The sequence below is a fragment of the Xenopus tropicalis genome, chromosome 2 (assembly GCF_000004195.4).
Source record: "Xenopus tropicalis strain Nigerian chromosome 2, UCB_Xtro_10.0, whole genome shotgun sequence".
Taxonomy (NCBI): domain Eukaryota; kingdom Metazoa; phylum Chordata; class Amphibia; order Anura; family Pipidae; genus Xenopus; species Xenopus tropicalis.
This window is the reverse complement of record NC_030678.2, coordinates 83,093,257-83,121,208: the sequence shown is the minus strand read 5'-3', so window position 1 is coordinate 83,121,208 and position 27,952 is coordinate 83,093,257. Positions and strand designations below refer to the sequence as shown.

General features: G+C 37.0%; 1 protein-coding gene across 2 annotated transcripts; it reads right to left on the bottom strand.

Annotated features, from left to right (window-relative positions):
• Positions 1 to 33: 33 nt before the first annotated feature.
• Positions 34 to 25,988, bottom strand: laptm5 (lysosomal protein transmembrane 5). 2 transcript variants are annotated; one of them, XM_031895929.1, is made up of 8 exons: positions 14,467 to 14,692; positions 10,656 to 10,728; positions 7,331 to 7,407; positions 6,718 to 6,855; positions 6,518 to 6,640; positions 4,974 to 5,066; positions 2,825 to 2,923; positions 34 to 1,635 (listed from the first exon to the last, which is right to left on the bottom strand). In XM_031895929.1, the coding sequence occupies exons 1-8, from the start codon at positions 14,470 to 14,472 to the stop codon at positions 1,516 to 1,518; spliced, it is 729 nt and encodes a 242-aa protein (XP_031751789.1). In that variant the 5' UTR covers positions 14,473 to 14,692; the 3' UTR covers positions 34 to 1,515.
• Positions 25,989 to 27,952: the final 1,964 nt, after the last annotated feature.

Genomic DNA, 27,952 nt, shown 5'->3' with positions numbered 1-27,952 from the left:
ATTTATAATAAACATCACAAGAGAAACAACCCAGTATTAGAAAGTGACATTTTATTTCACTGAATTTGAAAAAACAGATTGCCCTTTTTTGTATCTGTATAAAATTTATAGATATCTTTCTATGGCAATATTCACGTTGACTCTTTGTGCACTGGGAATAAACACTATTAAGAGGGTTATTCACTATTTTGTATACAAGATGGGCAGAGTTTCTTATACAGGAAGAAGTTACAACAAAAGAGTTTGCACAAAAGGTAATCTCATAAACTAAAAATAAATCCACAGAATTTGAATACTTTACACTGCAAACATAGCAGGGTAGATATCAATTGTTAATTTTGCATTCATATTTCTCTTTCTGAATTTTACTTTTGGGTGATTGATCTACACTCTCTACTCAGTGGGAAAGAATTACAAAAGGCAGCATTCCATGGCTAATCATCCAAACTGTATTATAGCTGATAAAATGGTTATTTGCCTTTTGCTAAATTCATCAGTGAATTCACAAGGCAGTCATTTCATCCATAACAGGTCTACATAAAAGTAGGTTGGGAATGCAGAATAAAAAAGCAAGTACTTCTGAACTTCGGCAAGGACCTGTGGGAGGGTTCAAAGGTTTTGTGACCTTATTTTTAATTGAAGTGAAGTTAGCAAGGTATGACAGCACTAGAGTCTCACTAAGCAAAACTGTTGTAAGTGCCATATCTCATGATTCTTTATTCAAGTATTTGACTTGTGGTCCCTTATTTTATAGTACATATGGCATAGCTCTTAACTTTCCCACATGTCAGTGACATTATTCTCTACTGTATTTACCACCATCTAGTATATCTAGTATTAAGGCCAATCAAAAACATATAGATTTAGTACATCTATAGCATCTAGCGTATAGTTTTCCCAATTATTTTGTTGAATAGGGATCTGGGGCAAAAAGCAATGGGAATACCCAAAAGGCTTGCAATTGACTACTTTTCAACTGCTTCAAAAGCTAGGCCTAGTGTCTCTCAGTCATATGATTTATTTATCTTGAATTTATGAACCTTGTAGTTTTTTCTTGCCAGGTACATACAATGTTATTCTTTGCAATTCAGTTGAAATTTTATATTTTTTTTAATATATAAGGAGAATTCTTGATTAGAATGGTTTAAAGTTGGGTTTTTGGGGCTCTGTACAAAGCTGAAGTAAATTGAAGAGTAAATTGAAAGTGTGAGTTCAGCAACAAATTTGGCCCATGTGTAACTCACATACACATAATTCACATAAGCATTTTGGCATATAAAAATAGTTCAACCACTTTTAGTCTCAGTCTAAATACAATGCCAAAACTACTAACTTCACAATTAGTATATTTATCTTTGTGTCCTCCATGTTTCCTAGGTGTGTGTAGGCCTAACAAGTGTGATAAGTGTACGTATATATATATATTCCCTTAATGAATTTATAGGGAAGACATGAATATTCCATTGCTCTTTTCTCTTTGCACGTTGGTCTGCTTATTGTCTGTCTTCTTCCATCCTAGCAAAGGGTGGGGCCAGTATCTGACACGGACTGCTTGTTTGGCTCTGTGGCAGACTTAAGAACGGGGAATTTAATGGCTTGTGATCTGACTGCTTCCTCATAAGAGGGCAAAACTCCCTGTAACAAAAAGAGATAAAATTGTGGGTACATAGAGAAGTGAAAATTAGAAAGTTACAACACAATAAGCAAAGTAAATTGGTCGGTATTTATAGTTCAACCACCAAGTCTAGAGTTGTTATCAACATGTGCTCCATTACATAGCCTATGATGAAGTGCATTATAGCAGGAAATGCAATAATGTAATAATATATATACGTTTTTACTTTATTGAAAAGTCATAGTTGGATTTCCCTGTAGGGGGCCAGACACCCAAAATTTCAACTGGTGAGTTTGTATCAATTGAACTTTCATGGTAAAACTTATCTGATGGACAACTGGTGACATCTAGTGATGTCGCAGAGACAAAAAAGTTAGCAAAAAAAAAAAAAAAACGCCTATTGACTTTAATGCATTTGGAGTGAGAAAAACCACCCACTGACTTGAAAAAAGTTGCTCGTAAAAAATGTCACCCACATAAATGATTTGTTGTGCTTAAAAAAAGTCGCCTATTGACTTCCATGCGCTTTTGCAAATTTTTTCAGGGAAGCAAAACGGGAAAGATTCACTCATCACTAGTGACATCACTGCAAGAAACAATCTGCAGATTTTTATTCTAAAGATTGGAGCAGTTGGATCTGTCTTCCAGTACAAAATATAGAAGCTTTTGGCTGCCAGTGGGTTGTTGGGAGTTGTACTTTAACAGCAGCTGAACCTTCTTAGCTCTTCTTAGGTAGTGCTAAGTCCCACTCCCCCCCAAGTTGCAGCATTTTATATTAAGTTGAATATAGACCCTGAAAATAGAGTTTCCAAAACCCTTCAGGAAAAATTGGTCAATTTTTTTAGATTTGTCTGCTAAGAATGGGATTAAGTAGCATGTCAAGAAATATAGAGGCACAGCCCTATAGTGGTTTTCAGTGCTGCCATTTCTTTATAAAAGAACCTCGTGTAGTGCACTCTTCGTATTGAATATAGATTTTGTAATGTTATGAAAACATCTTGCATTTTAGCTGTAGATTTTTGTGTTCTGGAACACAGGTGTACCCAGCAGACAGAGGCTGGGAAGACAAAACAGGCTCTGACGTAGGTAACCGCTGAAGTGTTCAGCCGTTTCAGAATGATGTGCTAACAAAAGAAATGATATGAATATAGTCCTCCTGATCCCAGACAGATTCTTACAGTTCATTAGACAACATTTTAACTTTCTCACCTTTGAGATTTCCTGCTGCTTTTGAGCATCTTCATCTTTGGAAGATTTTTTATGATGAAGGGATACAAAGACTCTCCATATGTGTGAAATAAAAATTGCCTAGAGGCAGAAGCAAAGCTATTACAAATTGCATACAAGCAACTTAAGGGATATTATGCTGAGCATTTATGGAGCTTTAAAAGCAAACAAGATGTTTTACATGTCTTTTAAGATGTCCATACATAGGTAGATACTAGCTGCTAATAACCCTCTACAGACTGAATTAAGCTGGTCGGCCCGTACATAAAAAAACAAAAAAAAAACAATGCCCTTTAGCCAGCAATGGGCCAGATGCAATTCATTGAGAAAAGCATAGCTTACAATGCATATGAAATATAATGCATATAATAATGCATATATACTGCATATAATAATGCATATATAATGCATATAATGCATATGAAAATTCAGAAGTATGAATTAGGAGAGGCTGGTAATAAAATATTTTTTGTTTCCAAATCACACAGATACAACAAATGGATTAAAAAGGGGCACCTTGTATGTATGTATAACTTAATTTTTTTTTTGTACAATTTTAAAATACAGGAAAATACACACTGGGAAGTCAAACATTATTTTAAAAAAATAAGTAGATATCATTTCACAGAACAAAGGAAAAAATAGGGCCAGGATTCAGAGAATAATGGGGGGTATGGCCTGTAATCAACAACTAGACATGCAGAGCCAAAGGCCCCAGATCTCAATTAAAGCCTTAGTGGAATCTTACACCTATGCTGGTACACAGGACCCATACAAGGGCAAATACACAGACACTCTGGACCAAGTTGCAAGCTAGTTGGCCCATGCATTGACCCAAAACTATGGCCTCCCTGATCAATATCTGACTGGGGCTTGTTCAGTATGTGTATGTTTACCATAATGCTCTGTAGGATATAAGGGTATTAGTTCCCTTGTTCTTGCATTGCTTCTTCCTGATATTGATGTGCTATTAAATAGCAAAATGAGACAGTCTGATAAACAGCTAAGGAAAAGAAATGCTTTGAAAGAATTTTGAAATCAAAATCATGTTTTCAAATACATATTTTCTCCATGTAAGCTGTCACTGCCACTGAATCAGGCCAAAGCAAAGCAGACAGAAAAGACTTATGATACACAGTATTTGCCACTTCTATTGCAGAACGAAGCAGTGATAAAAGTCTGCTTTGGTACATGGCTTCTGTCATCTCCACAGTAGGATGACACAATGACATGTGTAGAAAGGACTTTGTGTTACTTTCCATATAAACAAGTCTGAAGGTGCTGAGACCCAAACACACAAACAAGTCTTCTTTCAATAAAATCCAGTGGCTGGTCTGCACTATTAATACTGTTTCAAAAGGAACCTTCTCTTTGAGAAATATCATGCTTCAATCTCAGGACACAACATGGAGCAAAGAAAAATATTTTTGTGAAATGTGCTATTGCTGTGAAAATATCAACTAACCTATTAGTCAGTCATGATAGGTTCTAGCCCTGCAAGTATATTCTACAAGTGTTTATGGAAGTAGTAGACAGTTTTTGTCATTCTAGATATACCCAACCAGTGCCAATCAACACCTATTTTTCTATATATTTATATAAATATTTATTGGTGGAGTGTTCTGCAACACACACACACACACACACACACAAAAGAAAGAGTTCAATCCATATAATTTTTTTAAAATCTAACAATGTGAAGAGTCTTTGTCCAAAATTAGTTTCCTTCTACTAAAATGCAGTGTTGTGCTTATTCCCTGCTAATGGAGCAGTACATTTGCTTTTCAAATCATCCACAGCGAAGGTAGCTAGGAGGATACACGCAGTGATATTCAAGCTATTCATTTAACCTCTTTGTGAGAAAATTGCTTGCAACATGTTGTATAATCAGTTGACATTGCTTTCTCCTTGATTTTGTGTTGACTAATAATGGAAACGCTATATATTTAAATGGAGAGAAGATCAGCTTTAAACATGCCTTCCGTTGAACAGAAAATTGCAGCTTCTCCTAAAACGCATGCTGATGATTTTGCTCCTAAAAATGTTATTAGGCTGAAAATCATGCTGAGGGTCTAATTTCCCCAGAAAACGTGGATGCATGTGCATAGGAGTTAATGGGTAGACAATTTACCTTTAAAATGAGAACAGAAATGTACATGATGTTAAAGAGAACCAGGTCCAGGACGTATTTCTTGGAAGACATATTTTTCTTAGGAAAATCATTCTAAAAAAACAAACATGGATCATTATTGGGCTTCATTAGCACCATCTGTTTTTTAACTTTGTACTTGCTCTCCTGAGATGTGTGCGTAATATGAATAGGCCGAATGTGGCACAAAGTTGCCCATTTGTGTTGGCAGCACCTGCCATTGCTGATAGCTAAATGGGCAGGGTGTGGGCAGGATGTGTCCCCAGGCACAACTCAACCTTGAACATCATTCCAAAATGTTAAGACAGGAACACCAGATGATTCTCGTCAAAAGGAACCATGTGCTTACTAGGTAACTTGCAGCTGTTTGAGCTGCTCACTGTTGCTTATACAAGCATAAAGCATAGGGCAGAGTTTGTACCCACCACTGGTACAGTACCCTGTGTATGGGCTTGTTTAACAGCCCTTGGTGCTCTATTGAAACATGCTTAGTGCCTGTATCAGTTGTAAAGGAAGTCTATATTAAACATGTTATGTTTCAGTTTTCTCATAAACTGCAAAATGGCAGCAAAAAAATCAGTGTGCTAATGCACCAGCCTAAAGGTTCAGCATCTCTATAGCAGCAATGATCCAGGCCTTTACAATCGTCACAGGAGCTCCCCATCTTGAATTTTGTTAGAAGTGTCAGTGACACACACATGCTCAGTGCGCTCTGAGCAGCTGTTGAGAAGCTAAGTTTAGGGGTTGTAGCAAATTATCAAGCAAAAAATGAAGTTTGCCTATCATATAAGATGAATATTAAATTCTGACGCTAGTTGCACTGGTTTCAGAGTTGCCATGTAATAATTATCTATTTTAATTACTTATCAGCCTTATATTGTGACATTTACATTCTCTATGTACTATGTAATATATTATGAGTCTGTCCCTTAGCTCAGTAACTGACAGCAGCATAGAACATGTACAGTTTAGATCTTCACTGCTTAAAGGGCAATAAAACTATACTGACCAATAGTAGATATTGAAATATGTATGTTTATATGCCTTTCCTGAAGGGCTAGTTACATATACTTCATGTAAGCACACATTTTATGTGAGTTTGTGAATGAGATATCATTAAAACAACCAGTATGGCAGATTGCATCGTTGTTACTTTACCATTCAATCCAAAACAGACTTGAGACAATGGCAATGTTATGAATACTAAACTTGCTAGCTGTATTTTATAGAGGGGATCCGAACCTCCGAACCTTAACAAACGGAATATTACTCTTTCAACATTCCAGCTGATTTTTTTTTTCTGCATAGACAATAACATTAGCATTATGCACAGTAAGACTGTTTCAGTAATGCTGAGAGAGTGCATTCTGAAATAAATCACAGGCTTAATACTTGCTGTGGATCAGTGCTCCCAATCTACAGCCACCAGAATCACAAATTATGCTGCTTTTAAGGGTAACCTCGAAAGTGACAGTATGATAGGTCTGTAAACACAGCATCAAAGGAAGTTATTGACCTCTACTTACCATGGGGTTGATATACTCAAGCTTTAAGTAAGATGGGAATACAGAGAAAGAACTGCACTGAATCAGCAGGTTGAGGCATATGTCAAAGGCCATTTGTGCTGGAGCTTGAAGCAGGCGCTCTGACTGTAATACAGGAACATGGGTTTTAAGATCACATATTAAGGACCTACAGAGTTTCTAAATTAATTGAGGTCACCCACCATTTTGTCTTTCATTTTTACTCCTTCAGAGGCTTGGAATGAAGGTTGTTCAATATAAACGCTGCAGAACATCAGTGAACTGCTGATAAGGTCCAAGAACTGCAGGGCCAGAAATGGGATAACCAGGGGACCACGTTTCTATGAAAGGACCATAATCTGGCATAAATTCATGTAAGTGCTATCAAAAGTAAGAATGCAGAAATATTGTCATAGCTGATGTGAAGGTATATTTCATTCATGATAATTCAGATTCCTTTATAGAGAATATTTATTCTGTCATTTAGGGCAAGCCTGGTCCTATTTCCATGTTAAGTTTATCCTTACAGGGAGGGAAAGAGGTGGAAAGTGAAGTTTGGCTGGCAAGCTAGCACAGTGGTGAGCTTAGGCTCAATATTAGCATCTGAGCAGACCTATTTTTACGTTATTGCTCCTGTTTCATTAACTTATTGCTCTTATTTAATTTCATTATCAGTTTTTCATGATGAGCCACTTCTCTGCTTCCTACCCTGTTTCCATCCATCTACTTTATTAAGTGGTTGGAAATTAGTGCACACATCCATAAATGCTATTCATTTGAATCTGTTGGAAAAAAATATATAAATGTTTGACATACCATTAGTATTCCACATGAGAGCAAGAGGCTGATCACAAATAGGATGGCCAAGAGTATGTAACTGGAAAGAACCTCAGCTGGAAAAAGGACACATTTCAGATTTATTAATACATATAGCAATGAAAACAAGATTATGTAGTACATAGAGAATTTCAAATGATTTCACTAAACAGAGTTACAACTTAGATATTGTTGAGGCAGCTATCCAGACTTTATGACATATTAATATGAAATGTTAAACGGTGATATAGTTGTTGTTTTCAAGGCAATTAATGGAGTGTAACAAGTCAATTAAACTTACATAGGTTGCTAAAGAATGAAGATGAGATCAGTTACAGGTGGTACAACAATCATTGTAATGTTGCATGACCTATAGTAGTTGTCTGACATCTAATCTCATCTATCTCATGTCTGTAGGGGCATATTTATATCAGTGGGAAAATCATTTTGCTTTAAACAAAATGCTGTAAAAGTTGGTGAAAATTTGTGTAGTACCTATGCCTAACCCAGTCCACCATAGCTACCTTTTGCTGATGATGAACCCTACTATGAGCCCCCAAATACTGAAAATAACATCAACATATTAATAAAGATGTTGTAGTCCTTAGGCATGGATTTACACAGTGCTTTGCAATCACAGAACTCATTTATTACAAAGAACTCATCAACATATTAAAAAAGATATGTATTTTGCCAGGCTTCACACCTAAAATGATGCCAATATTTTACACCATTACTACTTCACATTCTACTCTAGACCTAAGGTAAATCATTGTCAAAGGTACAAATTTATGAGAATTTATTTTATACCAGAATTTTACACACAGGCAAACCATTAAAGAATATAATTTTAAAGCTTTTTAAATACACATCTTTAAATATGTAAATATTCCCCTTTACGCCACACAATCTTTCAACCTATACAGAAAATGGTTGCTATATTCATTAAAAAAAAGTATCTTTGGTCATCTCTTCTACTGGTAAGGGGCTTTTACAATATATGGGGGCACATTTACTAACCCACGAACGGGTCGAAATGAGTCCGATTGCGTTTTTTTCGTAATGATCGGTATTTTGCGATTTTTTTCGTATTTTTTGCGATTTTTTCGGCTTCTTTACGAATTTTTCGTTACCAATACGATTTTTGCGTAAAAACACGAGTTTTTCGTAGCCATTACGAAAGTTGCGTAAAATCTGGCAATTTTTCGTAGCGTTAAAACTTGCGCGAAACTTTGCACCATTTAAGTTTTAACGCTACGAAAAAGGCGCAACTTTTCGCGTAAGTTTTAATGCTACGCAAAAAGCGCAACTTTTTACGCAACTTTCGTAATGGCTACGAAAAACTCGCGTTTTTACGCAAAAATCGTATTGGTAACGAAAAATTCGTAAAGAAGCCGAAAAAATCGCAACAAATACGAAAAAGTCGCAAAATGTTCGTTTTCAAGTCGGAACTTTTCCAATTCGGGTCGGATTCGTGGGTTAGTAAATCAGCCCCATGGTCTACTATAGCATTTTGAAATAGAGTTGTAAAATGACAGGGACATGGCTTCAAGGGTTGCATACACTGTAACTTCATCCAGGCCCTATAAACAAAAATGTAACCATATAAGGGTCAAACCTGTAGGAAAGGGGACTAATTACAATCCTTCATTTAGGGGCTTATGAATTGGGAATAGGTGGGAGTAAGATACAGAAGGTCATTGGGCACATAGATGTTTACATAGGTATTTGGGGAGTAAAAGGGGGCTTGTTACAGATTTTGCCAATGAATCTCAAATTATGATGAAACAGAATGATTTTGAATATACCCCACCTATAATATGTGGGTAGTTTTTGCAGAAATCTTTTCAAGTGTATTATCTGGAAAATTATCACTGAAAATATCAGCGTCAAGCTGCAGGTAGCTGAGATAAAGGCTCACAAAAACTTCACACTAGCTAAAGGGTTGTCTGGGGTTGAATACAGAAAGCACAGCAGCTGGAGAGCCAAAAATTAGGTACCAGGGATAAACAGACTTTAACGCCAAACTGGTCCAAGTCTGGGCAGGCAGCTTGCGTTCAGGAATGACAGGCAGGTCGGAATCAGGTGAAATATTAGGAGAGCAAGTAGAACTTTATTACCAAGGCCTGAGTAAAAAGCATCCTTTTAACTGAGGAGCTATGCAAGAAGCAATAACATTGATAACCGTGTAACAGGAAGGACATGCCTCCACATAGGGACACATCACCATGCACCATATTGACCTAACGGCTGGTTCAGGACCTTATAATCATCAAAGTAAACCTATAGCTATAATAGCAAAATATCTTACCAGGATGAACAAAGTGATTACATAGAGTTTACTTTTTTATTCATACACAAAGCATCACAGAACCTTTTTTTAGGATTGTTTTGTTTTCAGCGACAAAGCTTATAGCAGTAGCTAGACAGTATAGCTGCCCTTTTGACACCTAAGCCTTGTGTGGACACTACCAAGGCATATAGAACAGTAATACTAGAGAACTAATAGTTTGTTCAGAGCTTTAAATAGGTTGCAGTTGTTCATGTACTGCGCAGAAACATTCAGGGCAGTTAATTTGTATGTTTATATAGAGAGGGACAGAACAGTTGCCTGGTCTGCTCCATACCCCTATAAATGCCATTTTGTGGTTTTACATAGCTTGGGCAGATGTTATGGGTGTTTTCTGTGGCTAAGCAAAGTAGGAATGTTTCTACATTTTCATGGATGTTTTCTTTTCCTGAATTCCAAGGAAAACTGAAGTCACCAGCTCCCAGTTTGTTTTTGAGCTTACCATCAGATAGGGAATACCATTTAGAAGAGGTACCTGGATAAAAAAATTCCTTTCCAACCAACACAGTTGCCTTTTTTGACATTTAAACTGAGTACTTAGTCAGAAATGTCTCAAAACATGTACTTACATCTTTCCTCTATAATTACCCTTTTAAAAAATCTTCTCTTTAATGTAGGCGCATTCTAGCAAAGGTACAACCATCAGACAATATTTCCATATTAAATACAGTCCGAGTGAACCCTGCTTTAATAAACCTTTTGATATATATACGCATTAAGTAAATATTTTTTTTACTAATTGATGTTGATTACTATTAAAAGCTTTGTGTTCCTGTCAAAAACTACCAGGGGCATCTAGAAAGTGGCAGTTGTGTGCTCCAGTTTGACACCATTTTAAAACTATTTTTAATAATTGTGCCTTCTTATCGATGAATAAAATATACACAATTTATGCTCGGCTATAGAAATAATTTATTCGTATCAAATGACTGAAATTAACTGTGAGGCGTGGAGCTAGATTACCCTTAGCCTTACCAGTAGAATTGTATCTGTCGCTCTTCTTGTTCACATCAAGAGTTTTTTCAACCAAAAGAAAAATGCTCATCACCTGAACAAAGCAAAGAATAAAGGTTGAACAAGTCACTCATCATAAAAAAAACTATGAAGCTTGAAGTGAATTGACTGTTAAAAAAAAAGGAAATCTTCTGTTCATCATCTTAGGTCTGATAATTCAGTAATACAGTAAATATGCATTAAAGTGCATTCACATTGGGATATACTGTACATCAGCCAAACCATTTCTAATGTCTCTAATGCCCTCTAATGGCTTTACTGCCATTGTAGATGTTGTTGAATGAGACATTCCCATTAAATGTAAATGTTAAAAGGCAATGACCAAATAACTATTAGTATTAGTAGTATTAGTATATTTAAAAAACTACAAAAAACATAAGTTAGTTATAGTGGAGAATCATGTTATGGGGTATAGGGCACATGTTGTTGACAAAGACTCATGCTAAAACATTGGGATGGTTATCATTTGCCCAACAATATCTGATTTCTGGTAGCTTACTTTCCATTTGCTGGGTGGTGCATATGTACTGCTATACACTTGTGAAAAGGTTTTGTATGTAAGTTTGTTGTATTGTTTCTATACAAAAAGTTAAAATGAAATTTAGCTGCAGAAGCATACCACCTTTGTTTATTTTGCCTTTAGTAAGTGTGCAGAGTAAATTGTATATTAATAACAGCAGATAGACCAAATATCTCCCAGCCTTGGCTATCGTCCTTCCTATTATGCAACTAGGACTAAAAGCCAATGCAATTCCTTGTCTGCAGTTGTAGGAGGCAAGTGCGCTCACTCACAGTGCATCAGCAACATTGGGCAGTCCCAGGCAGGCAATTGAAAACAAAAGGGTGAGCTCGCAAGGAATGTCTATAGTATATAATAACATATATAGGGCTGCAATACCTAGGACATACTACAGCATTTCTATGACCTATAACAAGAGACTTACCAAAACCAAGTGGTGGGTTTTGTGCTCCACAGCAGCTCTCCTCTGAATCCTAATTCTTAGCATCTATCTGTCAGGCAAAGACTGGTTGTCTGCAGATTGCCCATGCTTTCTTACAGCTAAAATAGAACTAGATATGCTGAATATTGAGTGTTTGTGTAAAAATATATGTCTGCATCTTCACATTATGAGCTAAGTGCTGCTGTATCTTAAGTTGTACTGCACAATTTTGTTAGCCCTTACGGACGACATGATTTTATAGAGCAATGATGAACATCATGGACACAGCTCCTTATTACAAATCTTGTGCTTCTTGTGGGGGAACAGTGTCATAGAGGCTTCTCTGAATATTTTGTTTCCCCTCAAGGCATTGTTTCCTGGCAACATAATTTGATGTAATATCATTTGGTATGTAAACAGGTTCAGATTATAAAATGAAGACAGATTCAAATCATAATGCTTCCACTTGAGTAGCTTACCTAGATACAGATTTACATTTCCTTGGCAAAACACTTTATAACAAGTGAAAATTAAGAAAAGCAAACTTTTTAGAAACAAACTTACTTGGATAAGTAACGAATATAAAACAATGTATATATATATATACCTGTATAATATGTGAAGACGGTATACAAATATGTGCATAAATCCATTTTCTTAAATTAACTATATGCCCTAAGATCTGTATGTTTGATGGGTAGAATTGGGCTGATGTGATCTTTTAACCCCCAGGTCATTGATAAAACTACATTAAAGGCCTGTAGAGAGAAAACTGTGTCCCAACCTGATGTAGTTCAGCCAGTCTGATCAATATCTAGGTGGTACCATACAGGCCCTTTTGAAACATTTCTAAAAAATAATCTTGTACTGTTGAGATTCCAGAAAATTTCGAGTATTACCCCATCATATTGAACTCAGGTCCAGGTCCTGGCATTTTTAAGACTAATAATAAAGTAAGAAAGAGTTAATAAAGCAAATTCATGAATGCTATCTTTTATTTATGTAATGACATATTCTGCAGTTCATTACAGAAATCATTAATCATTTACATTAGTCCCATCCACAGTGGAGAACACAGTTCAATGGTGTGGTCCCTAAACCGTGGGAAATAAAGCATTGACTTGGGGGGGCAATCTAATTTTGAGATTGGGAGAAAATGCCTAGTTACTTTCCTAGATTCTCCTTGAAGGGCACGTTGTGTGAGATTTAGGGTGAATAAAATTGGCCGTCAAGGATTTTCTTGGAACTATGAGTTAGGGCTGATACAACAATGTGTGCATATACCTGTTACATTGTTATTAAAAAATGTCTGATCACCACTGGTCTAATGTTCGTATCAGTGACATACAAATGCATGTTTTTGAAGTGTGGGAGGAAGCTAGAGCCCAAGGAGGAAACCCACATAAACACTTCTCTGCAGAGCAGTGAAACTCTGGGCAAAGCTTCTTGCTGCCAAGTCATTCAGTTTCAGCTATTCATAAATGAATTACAAATGATTCTTTGCATATGATAAGTAAGACTTTATTTTATGGAGGATCTCAGAATGAAAAAAAAGGTAAAAGGCCATTTAAATAACTGATACTAATGGTTGTACTCACTTGGAAGGAATTGTGGTTCGTGAGCAACACAACATGGACATTGCAGTGTTATTTATTCAAGTATGTGTTGGCCCTAGAGTGATGCATCCTCCAGTTTGCAGGGTCATTTTCAGAACAGTAGTTTTCCGAAAGTAATGGTTACGTGCGTAAAATTGTGCGCAAATATAGCACGCAACGAAATATACTGAAAATAATGCAAGAAAAGCGCTCATCGTGAGTTAAATAATGCAAAGAACATCACTTAATTATAATTAATTATGACACGTGTCATTTTAGTGAATCGAGCGTTAAGTCCCATAAAATAAGAAGCAATAACATTTTTAACGCATGCTAAAAATAACGCTTGTTTTATCGACCTTTAGTGAATCGGCCCCAATGTGTTTAAGTTTCACTTGATACAGGGTGAAACTGAAAACAGTTATAGGATTTACTTCCCCTTGAAAAGCGTGAAATAGAATGAGGGGATTAAGTTACCCTTGAAGATGGGTGAAACAGAAAACAATGAGGGGCAAACTTCCCCTTGAAAAGTGTGAAATAGAGAACAATGAGGGGATTAAGTTACCCTTGAAGCTGGGTGAAACTGAAAACAATAAAGGGATTATGTTCCCCTTGAATCTAGGGATTCATTTGTCCTTGAAAATGTGTCAAGGACAGGCTGTCACTGACTATTTTATTCCTCTACTATTCTAAACCTCCATAGGACTCAGAGGTGCTCAACAGATCAAACCTGTTTAATTTCTTTTTTTCAAAAGAAATTTAATTAAACATTAATAAATCACAAATTATGTGAGTTATTTTCAGGAAAACTCGAATATTTCAGGGAACAACACAAAAACCCATTCATAAATCTCGAAATGATCTAGAAGTAAGAAAATATCCAACTTTATCTCAAAACTGCTTAGTAAATGTGCCCCTTAGAGTTCCCCATTTGATAAATATGCTTCTAAAAATCCCTTAGGAATAAATAGAACATGGGTGAGTTTTTATGTATTAAGCTCTTAACTCACATTTTGATAAATCTGTTCCTGAATTTTTTCTGCTTTCCCTTTTATATAGCAATATAGTTACAGTTTGTCTATACTACAAAACACCCCAGACAGCATGAAGACATTTGTATTCTGGGGTTTTGTGCTCCTGTAACAGAACGTCCAAACAAAGAGTATACAGTTCAAAATGCCACTCCAACCATTCTTTTTTATGACCACATTTCTTACAGTCTTGTAATGTCCTTACCTTCATCTCTGCCCTCTTTGAGGATTATCCACATCATGTCAATATATTTGTATTCTCACTATATAGAGTTTTCTTTGTCTAACAATACTTTTAAGTCTGTAAGTATATTTTGAACTCTCTTTTCTTACTCTGCGCATTGCATCCTTTCTTTAGTTCTTTTCTATTTTCCTACCCCACTCTTTATTTGCAAGCTTCAAATGGCTCTGCAACAGATATCTCTCAGCTGTCAGACTCATTTCTGGCTCATGCAGTTATATTGAAGTTTTTCATTTTATCTCCAACCTGTGCTATGTGGCCTGAATCCACATCCTTCCCATTATTAACCCTGCAGTATAGTCTGCTCAGTTTTTAGCCTTAGGGCAGGGTACTGCATATATTGTATATTTATCCTGATGTGCTTCAGATTTTAAAGGACAGAATTTATGCCGGTTGAAGATTTTTATTTAAGGGCATTTTCACCTGATTTAAATAGTCTAATACATTCAGAAAATAATAATAAGATAGGATGGAAGAAGTGTATCACTGTAAAATAAATTCTTCATATAACACTTGCAGTCATCTGTAGTACTCAGAGCATATCAAGTGCCCTTTTCCAAGAATAATGATGAACTCGGCACACAGAGCACTTTTAGGAACTGGTGATATATTTCCACCTTCTCCCATATACATGAAAGTCACATAAGCAGGGGTAGAAAGTAATGGGAGGATGTCACATGTACTGCAGGGGGCAATAGGAACCTGCAGTAATACAGTAAGCACAATCACATCATTACCCAATGGTCAGCAGCTTAACTGTACTACTTTATGTGAGCTCCTAGCAGCTACAGTGCAACAACTTCAATTTACAATAACATTTGTCAAGGACTGAACAGTGAAGTTGCTGCTACACTTCCTTTTTTTTTACACCCCTTTCTTTTCTGCAAACATGAAACATTCTCATCTTGCATTTCACACTCTGTCTCCTTCTGAATCACCCCTTTGAAACGATTAAACTTGCTTTGTCACAGACAGTAAATGACATGTACATGACACAGTTTGTCTGGTCTCCTCATCTTTCTTTTCCCTGGTCTATATTTATATTTATTTGACAGGATCACCAGGCATTTATCTTTAATGGACATGTCTTTTACATCAACAAAACTCTCTTGCTTAGCCATGCTGTCCTTCAGCATCATGGTGTAAATCTGCTGAACTTGGTGTAAATCTGCTGAAATTTACTGCACTTCATTCTAATTGTATAGTGCTCTTTATGTAACTCACAACTAACTAAGGAGTCCTAGGATTATACTAGGGTGGCAACCTTGTTTTATATATACCTTTATATAATGTATGTATATATATATATATATATATATATATGCAGCACAAAAAAATTGTAGGGGGGAGAATACAGATTCCTGTTGTAAGGATTTTGAGGTTTTTTTCACCCAAGCAACATGTGGCTGTCAGTAGGCAGGACCTGGTGCTTGATGGTGAATTCTATTGACTTTCAATTGATGCCTATTTGTACTGTTTGGTTGCCTTCCTATGGAATTGGAACCTCAGGGGTTCACTTATTAATAAGCACAGGTTGTAGCCTCTTTGAGCTTTGCTGTGGAAGACAAGGTTGCATATAGGTGAACTGAACATATCAGACATCTGTGAGTTAAAATGTGAAATCATTTTGGATTTTAGTTAGTACACAGTATAGCCCCCAGTTCATAATTAGGTGGAGAATGCAGGCAACACCAGTCTGTGTAAAGGATGTGGTTAAGGCTTGGTTGCAAGTGACAGCTACCCAGAAACATGCTATTTCAGTACAGCAAAACACCAACCGTTAAAATGCAGAAGAAATTCCATTGCTAATGCTAACCTCACAGATTACTGCCCTGGTTGAGGCTGAGCAGAAATACCATGACGCCCAGCTTTAGTATCATTCATTACCAGCTTACAAAGGGGGCACAACTCCTGCATTTGGCTAAATAAACATATCCAGGTGGGTAATGAGTGCAAATGCTTTTCTGCATAAAATGATAAAGCAGATTATGTAGAAAATTACTTTGCAACATTTTAAAAATGTGCCCACTGTGCTATACAGCTTAATCAGTAACCTTCACTCTAACACGTTTATTCTAACACTAACCTAAACCTAAAACTAATTATGAAATGTTATTCTTCTGGGTGCCATGTTTCTCATTGCCCTTTTCTGGAAGAAAATATTGATTCCTACAACTTCTTATACCCTCTAAATCACAAAAATCTGTCCCTGCATGTGTGTCTGTGCTTTTCCATGAATTTAAGCTGATTGTATTCTACCCAGATGCATCTGGCTGTTGTGCTGGGTCTCACATAGAACTAGCAAATGACACAAGTTTTCCTGGCAGTGACTTGGCTGGAATCTGCATTCAAGTTTCTAAGCAGATGTAGAGATTAGAAATGCTAATTTACTAAATTTTTCTTAAGCTCTCCTTTTAAGTCTGGTGTTATGTAGAGTATTCACAAATATGAAAAATATAAATGTGCGTTGACCTGTTCTCTTCTGTCTTTTCCTTCTTCTTTAAATTTTCCCATGGGGTCAGCATCATGGAATTACTTTGGATGTCTTACATTTTACTTCCATCTGTCTTCCTTCTTAGCTATTATGGTGCTACAGTCCCTGTCATATTAAGTGGTATCACATTTCTATGACTCATATACCAGTTAGCATGTAATTTATGTTGGTTTCATACTATCTAGGGAATTGACAATAAAACATCAGCCCTGGGCATAAGGTAATCTCAGGGTAAAGACACACAAAGCTACTTAGAAGCACCTTCTTGTCAAGACTACTAAATGCCAGAAAATACCCTGCCATAGACAATACTGAGAATTGCCTCGGCTAAAAAACACGTAGAGATGATTCACAGCAAAGCAGCATTACCAGACTCAAGCAGGGTGGGCCAAGCCGACCGGGCGCCCAAGGCAACCCAGTCGGCCACCTCACCCCTGCACCCCCCCCCTCGCATGTGCGCGCATGCGCAGTTCCGTCGAGGAAGGAGCGGGGGTGGGAGAGAGTCGTTGCCCCCATGGGCACGGAGGGCAAAGAGGAGGGATTGCGGCCTAGGGGTAGGCAGGAGAGGTTCCTGCCTGGCGCCCCCCAATTTTGTGCCCTAGGCAGGTGCCTCTTCTGCCTACCCCTAGTTCCGGTCTTGGACACAAGGGCTTATTTATGTTAACAGACACAGTGATTGCAAAGTGCAATTTCAAGCACAATCGCCATGTTTTTTTTCCCCCACAATGCATCATTTTTCCCAGAATGCAAGAGTCATTTCAGCTGCAAGCAGGCACTAAACCTGATGCAATTATATGTGCTTTGTCGTAAATTTCCCACAGCTGAGTTGAATATTTTTGAAGTCTGCCTGGTGTTATTTCCTGTGTTTGATGTGTGTGTAATGTCTGCACTCGATTCAGCTGTGCCTATTTACACAGGGCATGAAGGGAACTCTGAAGCTACAACCTGGTAAGGAGCTGGCGGTAACTCCAGGATTCCCCTATGTCAACAGGTGCAGCAGCGCCTTATTGGAATAGAAAGCAGGTAGGACTGAGTGGCACTGAGCGCAACTATACAGAAGTAATGCAAGTACTTGGTTTTATGCACAACTCACTGTGGGGAAACAAGTTGCCCACTGCATCTGCAGACATAAATGAGCTCTACAGCCTCCTAGTCGTACTATAACTCATTCAAAAGTACCAGCTTTACCAATTAGGCAGCTCAGTGTGGTCAGCTCTTCTATTCCATGGATTAAATCATAAGCCCATGAAACAAACATGTGAACTAAGAATGATGGTTCACCTTGTGACTGGCACACACCAGTGTACAGGGAGGCATATATATAAAGCAGATCTTTTAAAATTTATTTTTCGATAAGTGTTAAATTTTTCAGTTTTATTCTTTCTTGCTCCAGCTCGTTAAAATTAAAGTATTTTTTCCAGCGCTATATCCTTGCTTTGCTTTTGGCTATAATTATTATGTCTTCCTCTCAGCTAAATAATCCATAAATCCCTTGCCTTACTGCCCTGGTATAAACAATATCTGTATTTTTACTGTAGATATCAATGGATTCGCTCCTGTGAGTATTCTGTGGATAGCTTTCTGCCATAGACATAATCAGACTTATAGATTTTCACCTAATTATCTGACTTGACAGCTCCTCCAGTAAAAACAAACAAAAAAAAGAAAAACAAGACAAAAAGAAACAAGCAAAACAGAATCTCCCCACTGATAAAACCAAATAAATCAATTCCCAGTTCACCAATTTAGCACTATGTGCACACTGTGTCCCTGCAGAAATCCTTATATTATTTTAACCACTGGAAAGTATTGCAGAATTTGGGGAACTCGGCAATACACAAAGGAATAAATATATTTAAGAAGAGCTGTATATCTTAGTATCCATCTACCAGTCACAGGCCTCCCCTTTTAATGCAACCTCTACAGGTAATGCCAGAGTTCAAAGTATTCTTTCATAGGTGTCCCTGTAAAGGTACACCAGTAATCTTAACATGGATGGCTTAAAGTCAGATACTGTTGTTGAGAAATCAGTCATCTCTTATGCCAGCTTCTAAATTTTGTTGTAAACAACAAGAAAAAGTAACATCACCAATCTATTTTACTCTGAACATACATTAAAACATATTTATTTAGTAAGAGCTGCACAAAATGGGATCATTTGGCAGACCATACCGCAGGTATAGCTTGCTATAAATTCTTCTTACCATGAAAATTAGATCCAACTCTAACTGTGCAGAAAACCACAAGACTTTAAAATCACAGTTCCAAAGCAATAGTATAAAAAGAGGTTGGAGCAGACTTTCAAACTGTAGATATATGGAGCAGAGAGATTGTTGCTTTTGAAATTGCACAAACATTGAAAATATATAATGATATACATTGGTGTGGGACCTGTTATCCAGAATTTTTGGGACCAGGTGTTTTCTGGATAAGGGGTCTTTTTGTCATTTGGATCTCCGTACCCTAAGTCTACTAGAAAATCCTTTAATTATAATATAAACTCAATAGGACAGTTTGACTTTAAAAAAGTATTACACATATCTTTGGTGGGATCAAGTACAAGGCACGTTTAGTTATTACAGAGAAAAAGGAAGTCATTTTATAACATTTGAATTATTTGATTATAATGGTGTCCATCATTTATTTTGTTGCAACATACTTCAGTAGAATTTGATCTAGTTGTGTGTGTGTCTGCGTGTGTGTGTGCACTTGTGTATAAATTAAGAGACTCATTTATTATGTTGGGTTGAAAACCCCAACATACTGTCCTTCGACTTTGGCTTATTCTTCCGCTTCTTATTATTATTCTTAGCGCCCCCCATTTTCTAAACGCTACTCCTCCTACAGTTTTAGGGGTACAACACCCAAACTCCCCACACTTCTTCGCCCTATGGCAGAGCAGGTTGCTTGTGCTTTTCTAAGCGGTTGTGCCCCCCCGTCTTTTTGTGGCGCCGCTCCGAACCCCCCAATTTTCCCATTGACTTTGACAGGGAATATTTTCAAACTGCTGCCACGCTTACAGCTTAAAAGCTACACCCCCCAAACTTGAATAACATAATAATGAGGTCACCCCGAATGAAACAGTGACATTTGTTGGATGGCCTCAAAGTGGGAGGGGCCAACAACAGGCAAATCAAATTTCATCCATTGACTTTGGGGAAATTGAAACTGCTGCCAATCTTACAGCTTTGAGGCTACACTCCCCAAACTTGAATCACATAGTCATGGGGTCAGCCTGAATGAAAATATGATGAAAGTTGGATGCCAAAAAGTAGGCGGAGCTGTGAACAGCCAATCAGATTTTACCTATTGACTTGGTGGAAATTCAACCTGCTGCCATTCTCACAGTAATAACACCAGGGTCCCCAAACGCCAGGGTTAGGCACCAGGTAACTGCAGTTCAAGGTTAGAAAAAGTAGGCGGAGCCACCAACAGCCAATCAGATTTTACCTATTGACTTTCAGTGGTGAAATTCAACCTGCTGCCATTCTCACAAAATTAACACCAGGATCCCCAAACTTGCAGTTTTAGTTTTGAAAAGTGGGTGGGGCCACCAACAGCCAATCAAATTTCACCTATTGATTTTTATTGGTTTGATTTGGTTCCCAAACTTTGCACAGTAAGTCACTGCGTGACTACGTACTCAAGGTTAGAAACAGAGGGCGGGGCCGCCAAAAGTCAATCACGTTTCTTTCATTGTTTTCAGTGGGGAAATTTTAACTGCAGCCATTCTCACATGTTTAATGTCGGGGTCCCCAAACTTTGCACAGTTTGTCACTGGGTGACTATGTTCCAAGTTTAGAAAAGTGGGCAGGGCCAACAACAGAAAAAACATCAGATTTCACCTATAGACTTCATATGTTTAAATTTAAACTGCGGCCATTCTTTTAATATTAATACTAAGGTCTCCAAACTTTGCAGAGCTAGTCACCAGGTAACTGCGGTTCAGCGGTAGAAAAAGTGGGTGGAGCCACCAACAGCCAATCAGATTTTAACTATTGATTTTCAATGGGAAAATCCAACCTGCTGCCATTCTCACAGTATTAACACCAGGGTCACCAAGGGACTAGATTTTTAGGTTTTTAAAAAGTGGGTGGAGCCACCAACAGCCAATCAGACTTCACCTATTGAATTTTTTTGGTTTAAATTGATATCAGGGTTCCTAAACTTTGCACAATCAGTCACTGGCTGACTACGTAAAAGTGGTTACACCCACCAATCACAATTTACCTATTGACTTTAATGGTTTAAATTTAAAACTAACTATTAATCCTAGGGTCCCTAAACTTTGCAGAGTTAGTCACTGGGTAACTGCAGTTACAGGTTAGAAAAAGTGAGCGGAGCCACCGATCGCCAATCAGATGTCACTCATTGACTTTCAGTGGGGAAATTTAAATTGCTGCCATTCAGACATTATTAAAACCAGGGTTCCCAAACTTTGCTCAGTGGTTTTTACTATATAACTGTGGTCAAAGGTTAGAAAAAGTGGGCGGAGCCAACAACAGCCAATCAGATTTCATGTTTTTCAACCCAACATGAAGTTTGTTCTCAAACTTCCCTTTCTAGTTAACATTCTCATTTTTGAACATTAGTAAACATTAGTATAGACTCATTGCCATGTTTTCTCTTCAGTTATAAATTTTGGAAGGTTTTTGAATTTCCAAAAATTTGACAGCATAACATGTTTCCATTCTTTGTTACAATTTACTTTAAGTCTGTATCTCTGGGGAAATAGCAAGTTATTTTTAAGACAAACTGATGTTTTTCATGGTATCGCTTTTATGTCATTACAGGAACCAGCTGTTGTCGGAACTTGTAAACTTGTAACCATGACTAATGGGAAGACATATGTTAGGTCAATACCCATTTCAGTGCCACTTTATTCTTGGCCTGAAATTCTCTTTTAAGTGATTTGCAAGGGTTTATAAAAATGTCTGTGCTGGCATAGACAGGCATTCTTTCTCAAACTATATAAGTTAATTGATTTACAATATATGGAAGTCTGGTCAACGTTATCAACTAATGTGAATGAAATGAGGACCAAGGTATGTTACTCAGATTGTTTCATTATGTCATCACATGGCCCTTGGCAAGAGGCACACAATCAGTCTGGGATTTAAAATAGGCCCTGGAATTTTAAGTACACAGAGGCCCAAACAGCCCCCACAATTCCAATAAATAGTGACTGTCTATGGCATCTTACAGCAGTCCCTCTGGCATTTGCTAGAATCCACTGATTTTCAGATCAGGCCTGACCTATGTTAAGTAAAGTTTTGTAAAAAAAAAAAATGCCGGTTTGTGACAATTTTATACTATATCCAAACAGCTGGGGCACAGTATATGCCAAGCATCCTGAATTTAAGCCCATGGCTGTAGTGATTAGTAAGGATAAATAATGGTATCTTTATATTGTCGGTAAAGTAGGTCTCTTTATAAAGCAATGTTCTAAGCATAACTTTATGAATCTTGAGCAGTAAATTTTCCCAGTTAATTCCCAAACGCTTTTATAGATATCGCTCCCTGATTACCTATTGATAGTTTCTGCTTTATTTTGATAAATATAGTGCAGAGTGGAAAAATGTAGCAAGAAATGTTTTTGCTAAACATTTGCAAAGTATTAAAACTAATTAGTAAATTGCATTATGCACAAAAACAGTATTTATTGGATCATGTCTCTTTTTCACAATTTAGTAATAGACAAATTAGCTGAGCAGTTCTCAAATGAGTGGTAAACTAATTAGAAAAAAATTTAATGACACACTTGTATAAGGAATGAGATTTCAGAACACTGCTGAATTGCAGATATTTTCGGAAAGGCTTATCAGAAGGCTAGTTAAATGTTAAATCTATTTCAAAGTAAAAAATGACTGAGGGCTTGATTGACTGATAAATCACTCGCAGTATCATAGCTGTTACTTGTATGCATTGTCCTCATCATTTCAGTGTTTTCATTTATGGGAATTTGTTTCACTCTCCAGCTCAGTGGTGCACGTACAATAAATGACATTTAGTTTCAGTACCACAACCCAGGGGAAATAAGCATGCTATACAGGAGACAATAGCCTTGTATGTAAGGGGGGGGCCTCATAAGTAATCATATGGCAATATGGCAAATCTTGAATCATTTGTACTGGGAGAGGTAGACCTGAGTTTTTAAACTAAAAATAAGTCATCTGTGCTATTTATCATTCTTTTACGGTCATTTGAATGCTAATCATTCACAGTTTAAATGAGGGGAATTGCTTATTGTAAAGTTCTCAAAAGATGGCCACTTCATATTTTGCTTGAGCCGACGTGGGTGCAAATTAAAGCATCACACCCCTGACTTAAATTCATAAGGATTTATAAGGAATGCAGGAAGAGACCTTATTCTAAACACATACTGTTATTAGGTATACTTATTAAAAATACAGCTCATTGTTTATTTGCTATAACCTATGCCTAAACTTGCCAAACTGGACTCAGTGTCTTATTGACACATGTATGGGTTGCACAGGGCATGCAGATATGGTCCTCTCCTTCTCCCAGGTTTGCATAGTGCCCATTATAATACAATTGTTAGCTCAGTTGCCAACCAGGGTCCAATCTGACCCAGAACATAGCTGGTCAAAGCAAACAAAGATCTGCAGTGGATCTTTACATGCATGGTCTTCAGTTTACAGCGCTAAAGGCACATATCCTGTATAGTGTATGCCCTATATCACTGTAAAAAATACAAAGGATCTGTTGAATTACTATATACGGTATAAGTGAACTGTAGTGGAAGTATGACAAATCTGGTAAAAAATAGTTTCAAACACACAAAAAAATGGGACTTAGGGTCGTTGCCTATAACCCTAAGAAATTCAATTTAAAACCTTTTATTATTTAATATGAACGGCAGAGCTGTCCTAAAGTGTACTCATCTTTGTAATTATAAAAATGAGAAAAAAAATGGCTGGCACATACAGTCGTTTATTTCAAAACCAAAGGAGTTATTGTACCAAAGATTTTGAAACAATTCCAAGGCAACGAAAATATCCCAAATTTTTTGAATACTACAGGGAACACTGGTGGACACTGGGCAGAATTAGAAAGATTTGAATGCGCCTCACCATACTGTATGTAGGGTTCGGAAAGAACATTTTACCTTGATATTTGGGATAAGACTAAGGGGACTTTCAAGCTCTCATTTTTCAACATAACATCCTCTGGATGAACAAACGCTTTAAGCAGTTTACATTTGGAGTTTGGGAGAAAATATATGTGAAATAGACAGCCTTTCAAGCTGTAGAATAAAGAAACTCTTTCACGATGTCTAATTTCCAGACTGATTCCTTTCTGAATAGGCAAGTGGTTAACTATCTTAGACTCAGCTTTTTAGCAAAACTGTATGTGAAGAATTTTGCAAAGGAAAATAAATAATTAGAAGACATTACATCACATGTATAAAATAAGACATTCAAAAATTCAGTATCTGTCAGGTCTGTAAATACATGATGAATTAGTACAGTTTGTGAATTTTCTCATTTACAAGAAAAATGGCATGTTTATTATTCATGATAAAGTAAGATTAACGAATTAGAACCTGCATAGAAAAATCCGGGTAGGTAGAGCAGGACAAGATAATAATATGTTGCATTGTACAATACAGAGGGCATGGTGAATAAAAGCGTAGGAGGAAAGAGACTTAGCAAGGCACACTGCTTACAGCATAAGTAAATCTGTCATCCACTTGTTTTTGCTAAATCCCTCAAAGATGTAGCATAAAAATAAAAATATTAATTGGTTCCTAGATTAAATTGCCTTTTTGGTTATGATGTTGTCTTACATGGTAGCAGAATCATATAGTGGAATCATTCTTATTTCAATGTTTTAAGTAAATATTTGACATCATGGACCAGTATTGGGTTGGAACTGTTTTAGCCCTCTGTATATTAAAAATATGCAGGGTACTAGGTCAGGACAAGTACAATGAATAGGGAAGATCTGATAGCCTCTCCTATTTAACGGTCCCTCATTTAATAAGATGTCTAATGTAAGATATCAGGTGCTTATCTGCACTGTCCCCTAATACTGTTACTACTACATAATCCATCAGATGATTTTCTGTTGGAGTGCTGTTACCTGATAGTTATACAGTCACATGGTGTCTTACTTGTCACGTCAAAAGGTATAGGATAAAAGCACAGACTCCCTTTCCTCTATCCAAATCAAATGCCACATCAATGCAAAAGCAACAATAAAATTATGTAAGGTGTTTAAGTGTATGTTTGTGTGTATATGTCTACATTGATATTTATGTAGCCTATTAAAATGTGAGCAATACCTTCAGAAAAATATATGGTCCTATTCTTTACGGATGAACAAGTCTCTCAGTTGGGCTCAACTTTGTTGGTTTTGCATATTTTACCTAGATTCGAAGAAACTTGGGTAACCTTGTTTGAAAGCTGCATTTTGAAGGAAGCTTTATTGGTTCAATGCAGTATAAAATACATACATCCTATATCACCCAGGTCTGATCTACTTAGCACTTACCGTATCATTTATAACATCATATCAACATACTATAATTTTGTTATTTGATTGCTTATTATTTTACGTAATCAACATATTTTTTACTGTTCATTCAGTTATAAATTTAATCACTTTTTACCACTTGAACATATATTTCAACCTGTCCATTCTATTGCCTTTTTCCTATGGTTAGTCTGGACATTTCTCAACAAGAACGCTCCCTTTTTGACAAGCCCCGCCTAGACCAGCTGTAATTATTACTAACTGGAATCACACATACAAGTTTGGATCAACTATTCAGTGTGTTATTTATTCAGTGTGAAATTTAGCAAAGAGTGCCAGTATTATAGGCCCCAACCCAGGGCCCTAGCCTAGAGAGAGCTTATTGGCTTTTATAACTTCTTTTACTTACCAAATGGTAGAGGGACAGGGTCTGAGCTACAGTACGGGAATTAAAGCAGCTAGGCATCTTAGAATTTGGTGTCATAGCTTCTCCTCTTGCTTGATGACTGTTTCAGCTTGTTTCTGATACTTTGTTTATTCTGCCTCACTTCCTTCCTGTACCAGTTCGCTTTGCATAAAGAAGTAGTATAGACGCATCAAGGCTGATTATCAATGTGGCATACAGAAAGAGGAAACAAAAACATCAGTTGTGGTTTTTCTTTAAACTATAAGGCAGCATTTTAATAAGGAGCACACACTATATATATATAGCATGACACAGCCCTAGCTTGAGTATTACAGTGGCTAATGATTCAGCTTTTTAAGGCCTCCATTTGGCCTATTGTAGTGCCTTACCTTTTAACATTAAGCAACTATCAAGATGACAAATGTTGTAAATATCAGTCAAGAAGACAAGAATAGGAAATAGAAGAGGTTTCCTGCAGTACAAAGTAGACCAAAAAGTCTATTAGTAGTATAAATATGGCAAGGTCTCTGAGACCTTAAATTATAGTAGGTCAGAAAAAACACTTTTGACCTGTGAAAAGTTGAACAATTAACAAGACAAAATGAAAACAAAGCTCAGTTTCAGGCCAGTCATTGTTTCTAAGCAACTTAGATTCTCCATTTAGTTGCTAATGGACTGGAGGAAAGGTTATGCTGCCATGACCTTCATAAAGGTTTTATTGTCCCAACCTTGTCATTAACCTGAATGTTTCAAGGAAGTCACTTGAGGGTTTGTTAAGAGAACATATCTACATCTAAGTTTTAAACAATGGCCAAATAAGTAACGATCAGCATGGTTTTATAGACAAGTTAGGTCAAACTATCTTTTTTTTTTAATATAGTTAAAATTATAATTTTTTATTGAGAGAAGCCTTTAATTGACTTGTAGTGAAGTGGGGTTTGTATTGTGTATTACAAGCTTGCTTTGTATTGTGTATTACAAGTTATTGATGATGTCAACTAGTGATGAGCAAAATTTTTCGCCAGGCATGGAGTTTTCTGCAAAATTCCACATTGTCATTCCCCTCCTACCCATCCCTAAATTGTGCATCATTCAGATGTACAACCATTTATATGGATGTACAACCGTTCAGATGAGAGTGTAATGGATGCAGGCTCCAACAGGGCCCTGTACTTATTGCCTGCTATATGGCACTGAGCTTCTTTACACCTAAGGTATCCCAGCAGCCACTGGGTCTGCAGTCTATATTGGAAAATAATGAATGAGGCATAATATTAAAAATTAAGTTGCAGCTTATCAAGAGCTGGAGGGCTATATGTTTGGCAGCTATGATATTACTCCCCAAAAATATATGTCTTTTTCTATTGATGCATATTTTGTGATTTGACTAAGGATAGTTTCAGCCCAATATGGTGCACTCAGAAGCTTGGGATCAGTGCACTCTCCGTGACCCTAAAACCATCCCAGTATGAAACAACAACATTGCCTTAGATTTGTAGAGTCTCGCCTTGAATTAAGCCCAGTTGGCTATAATAATGACCATTCTGTGCTGGACAGAGATGCACACAAGCATACACTTAGAATCAATGTTTGCCGCCATGGTAAATATTTACAATATAGAATTGATATTATGAAGTGCTGAAATGAAATCTTGTGATGAAAAGCTCTACATTTTCCTTCTCTGTGTTTGTATATAACTCAAAAGTTGGCTTCATAAAATAATATAGGAAATTTTCCTGCCTGAAGTCTAGGCCTATTTGTTAGGTTCAGAGTTGATCATTCACACTAAGATGCAGTAGTGGGCACCTCTGTTTCTCTATCACAGCTGCACATAGAAGCTTCTTGTGTTTAAGCCACGTAGCTTAGCCTGTCGCATTACCTAAATGGATGAGTGAGTTCTCTGTGTCTACAGGGTTTGCACATTCCTGAGCCCCCAAGGTGGGTAATGGCTGCTCAGTGCGGTAGGAAATAGCTGGGCTCAAGAGATTTTCCCAGATGTTTGTTTAGGAAAAGGCATCCATCAGGCCTTGGCCAGTTCTCTCAATCAATGG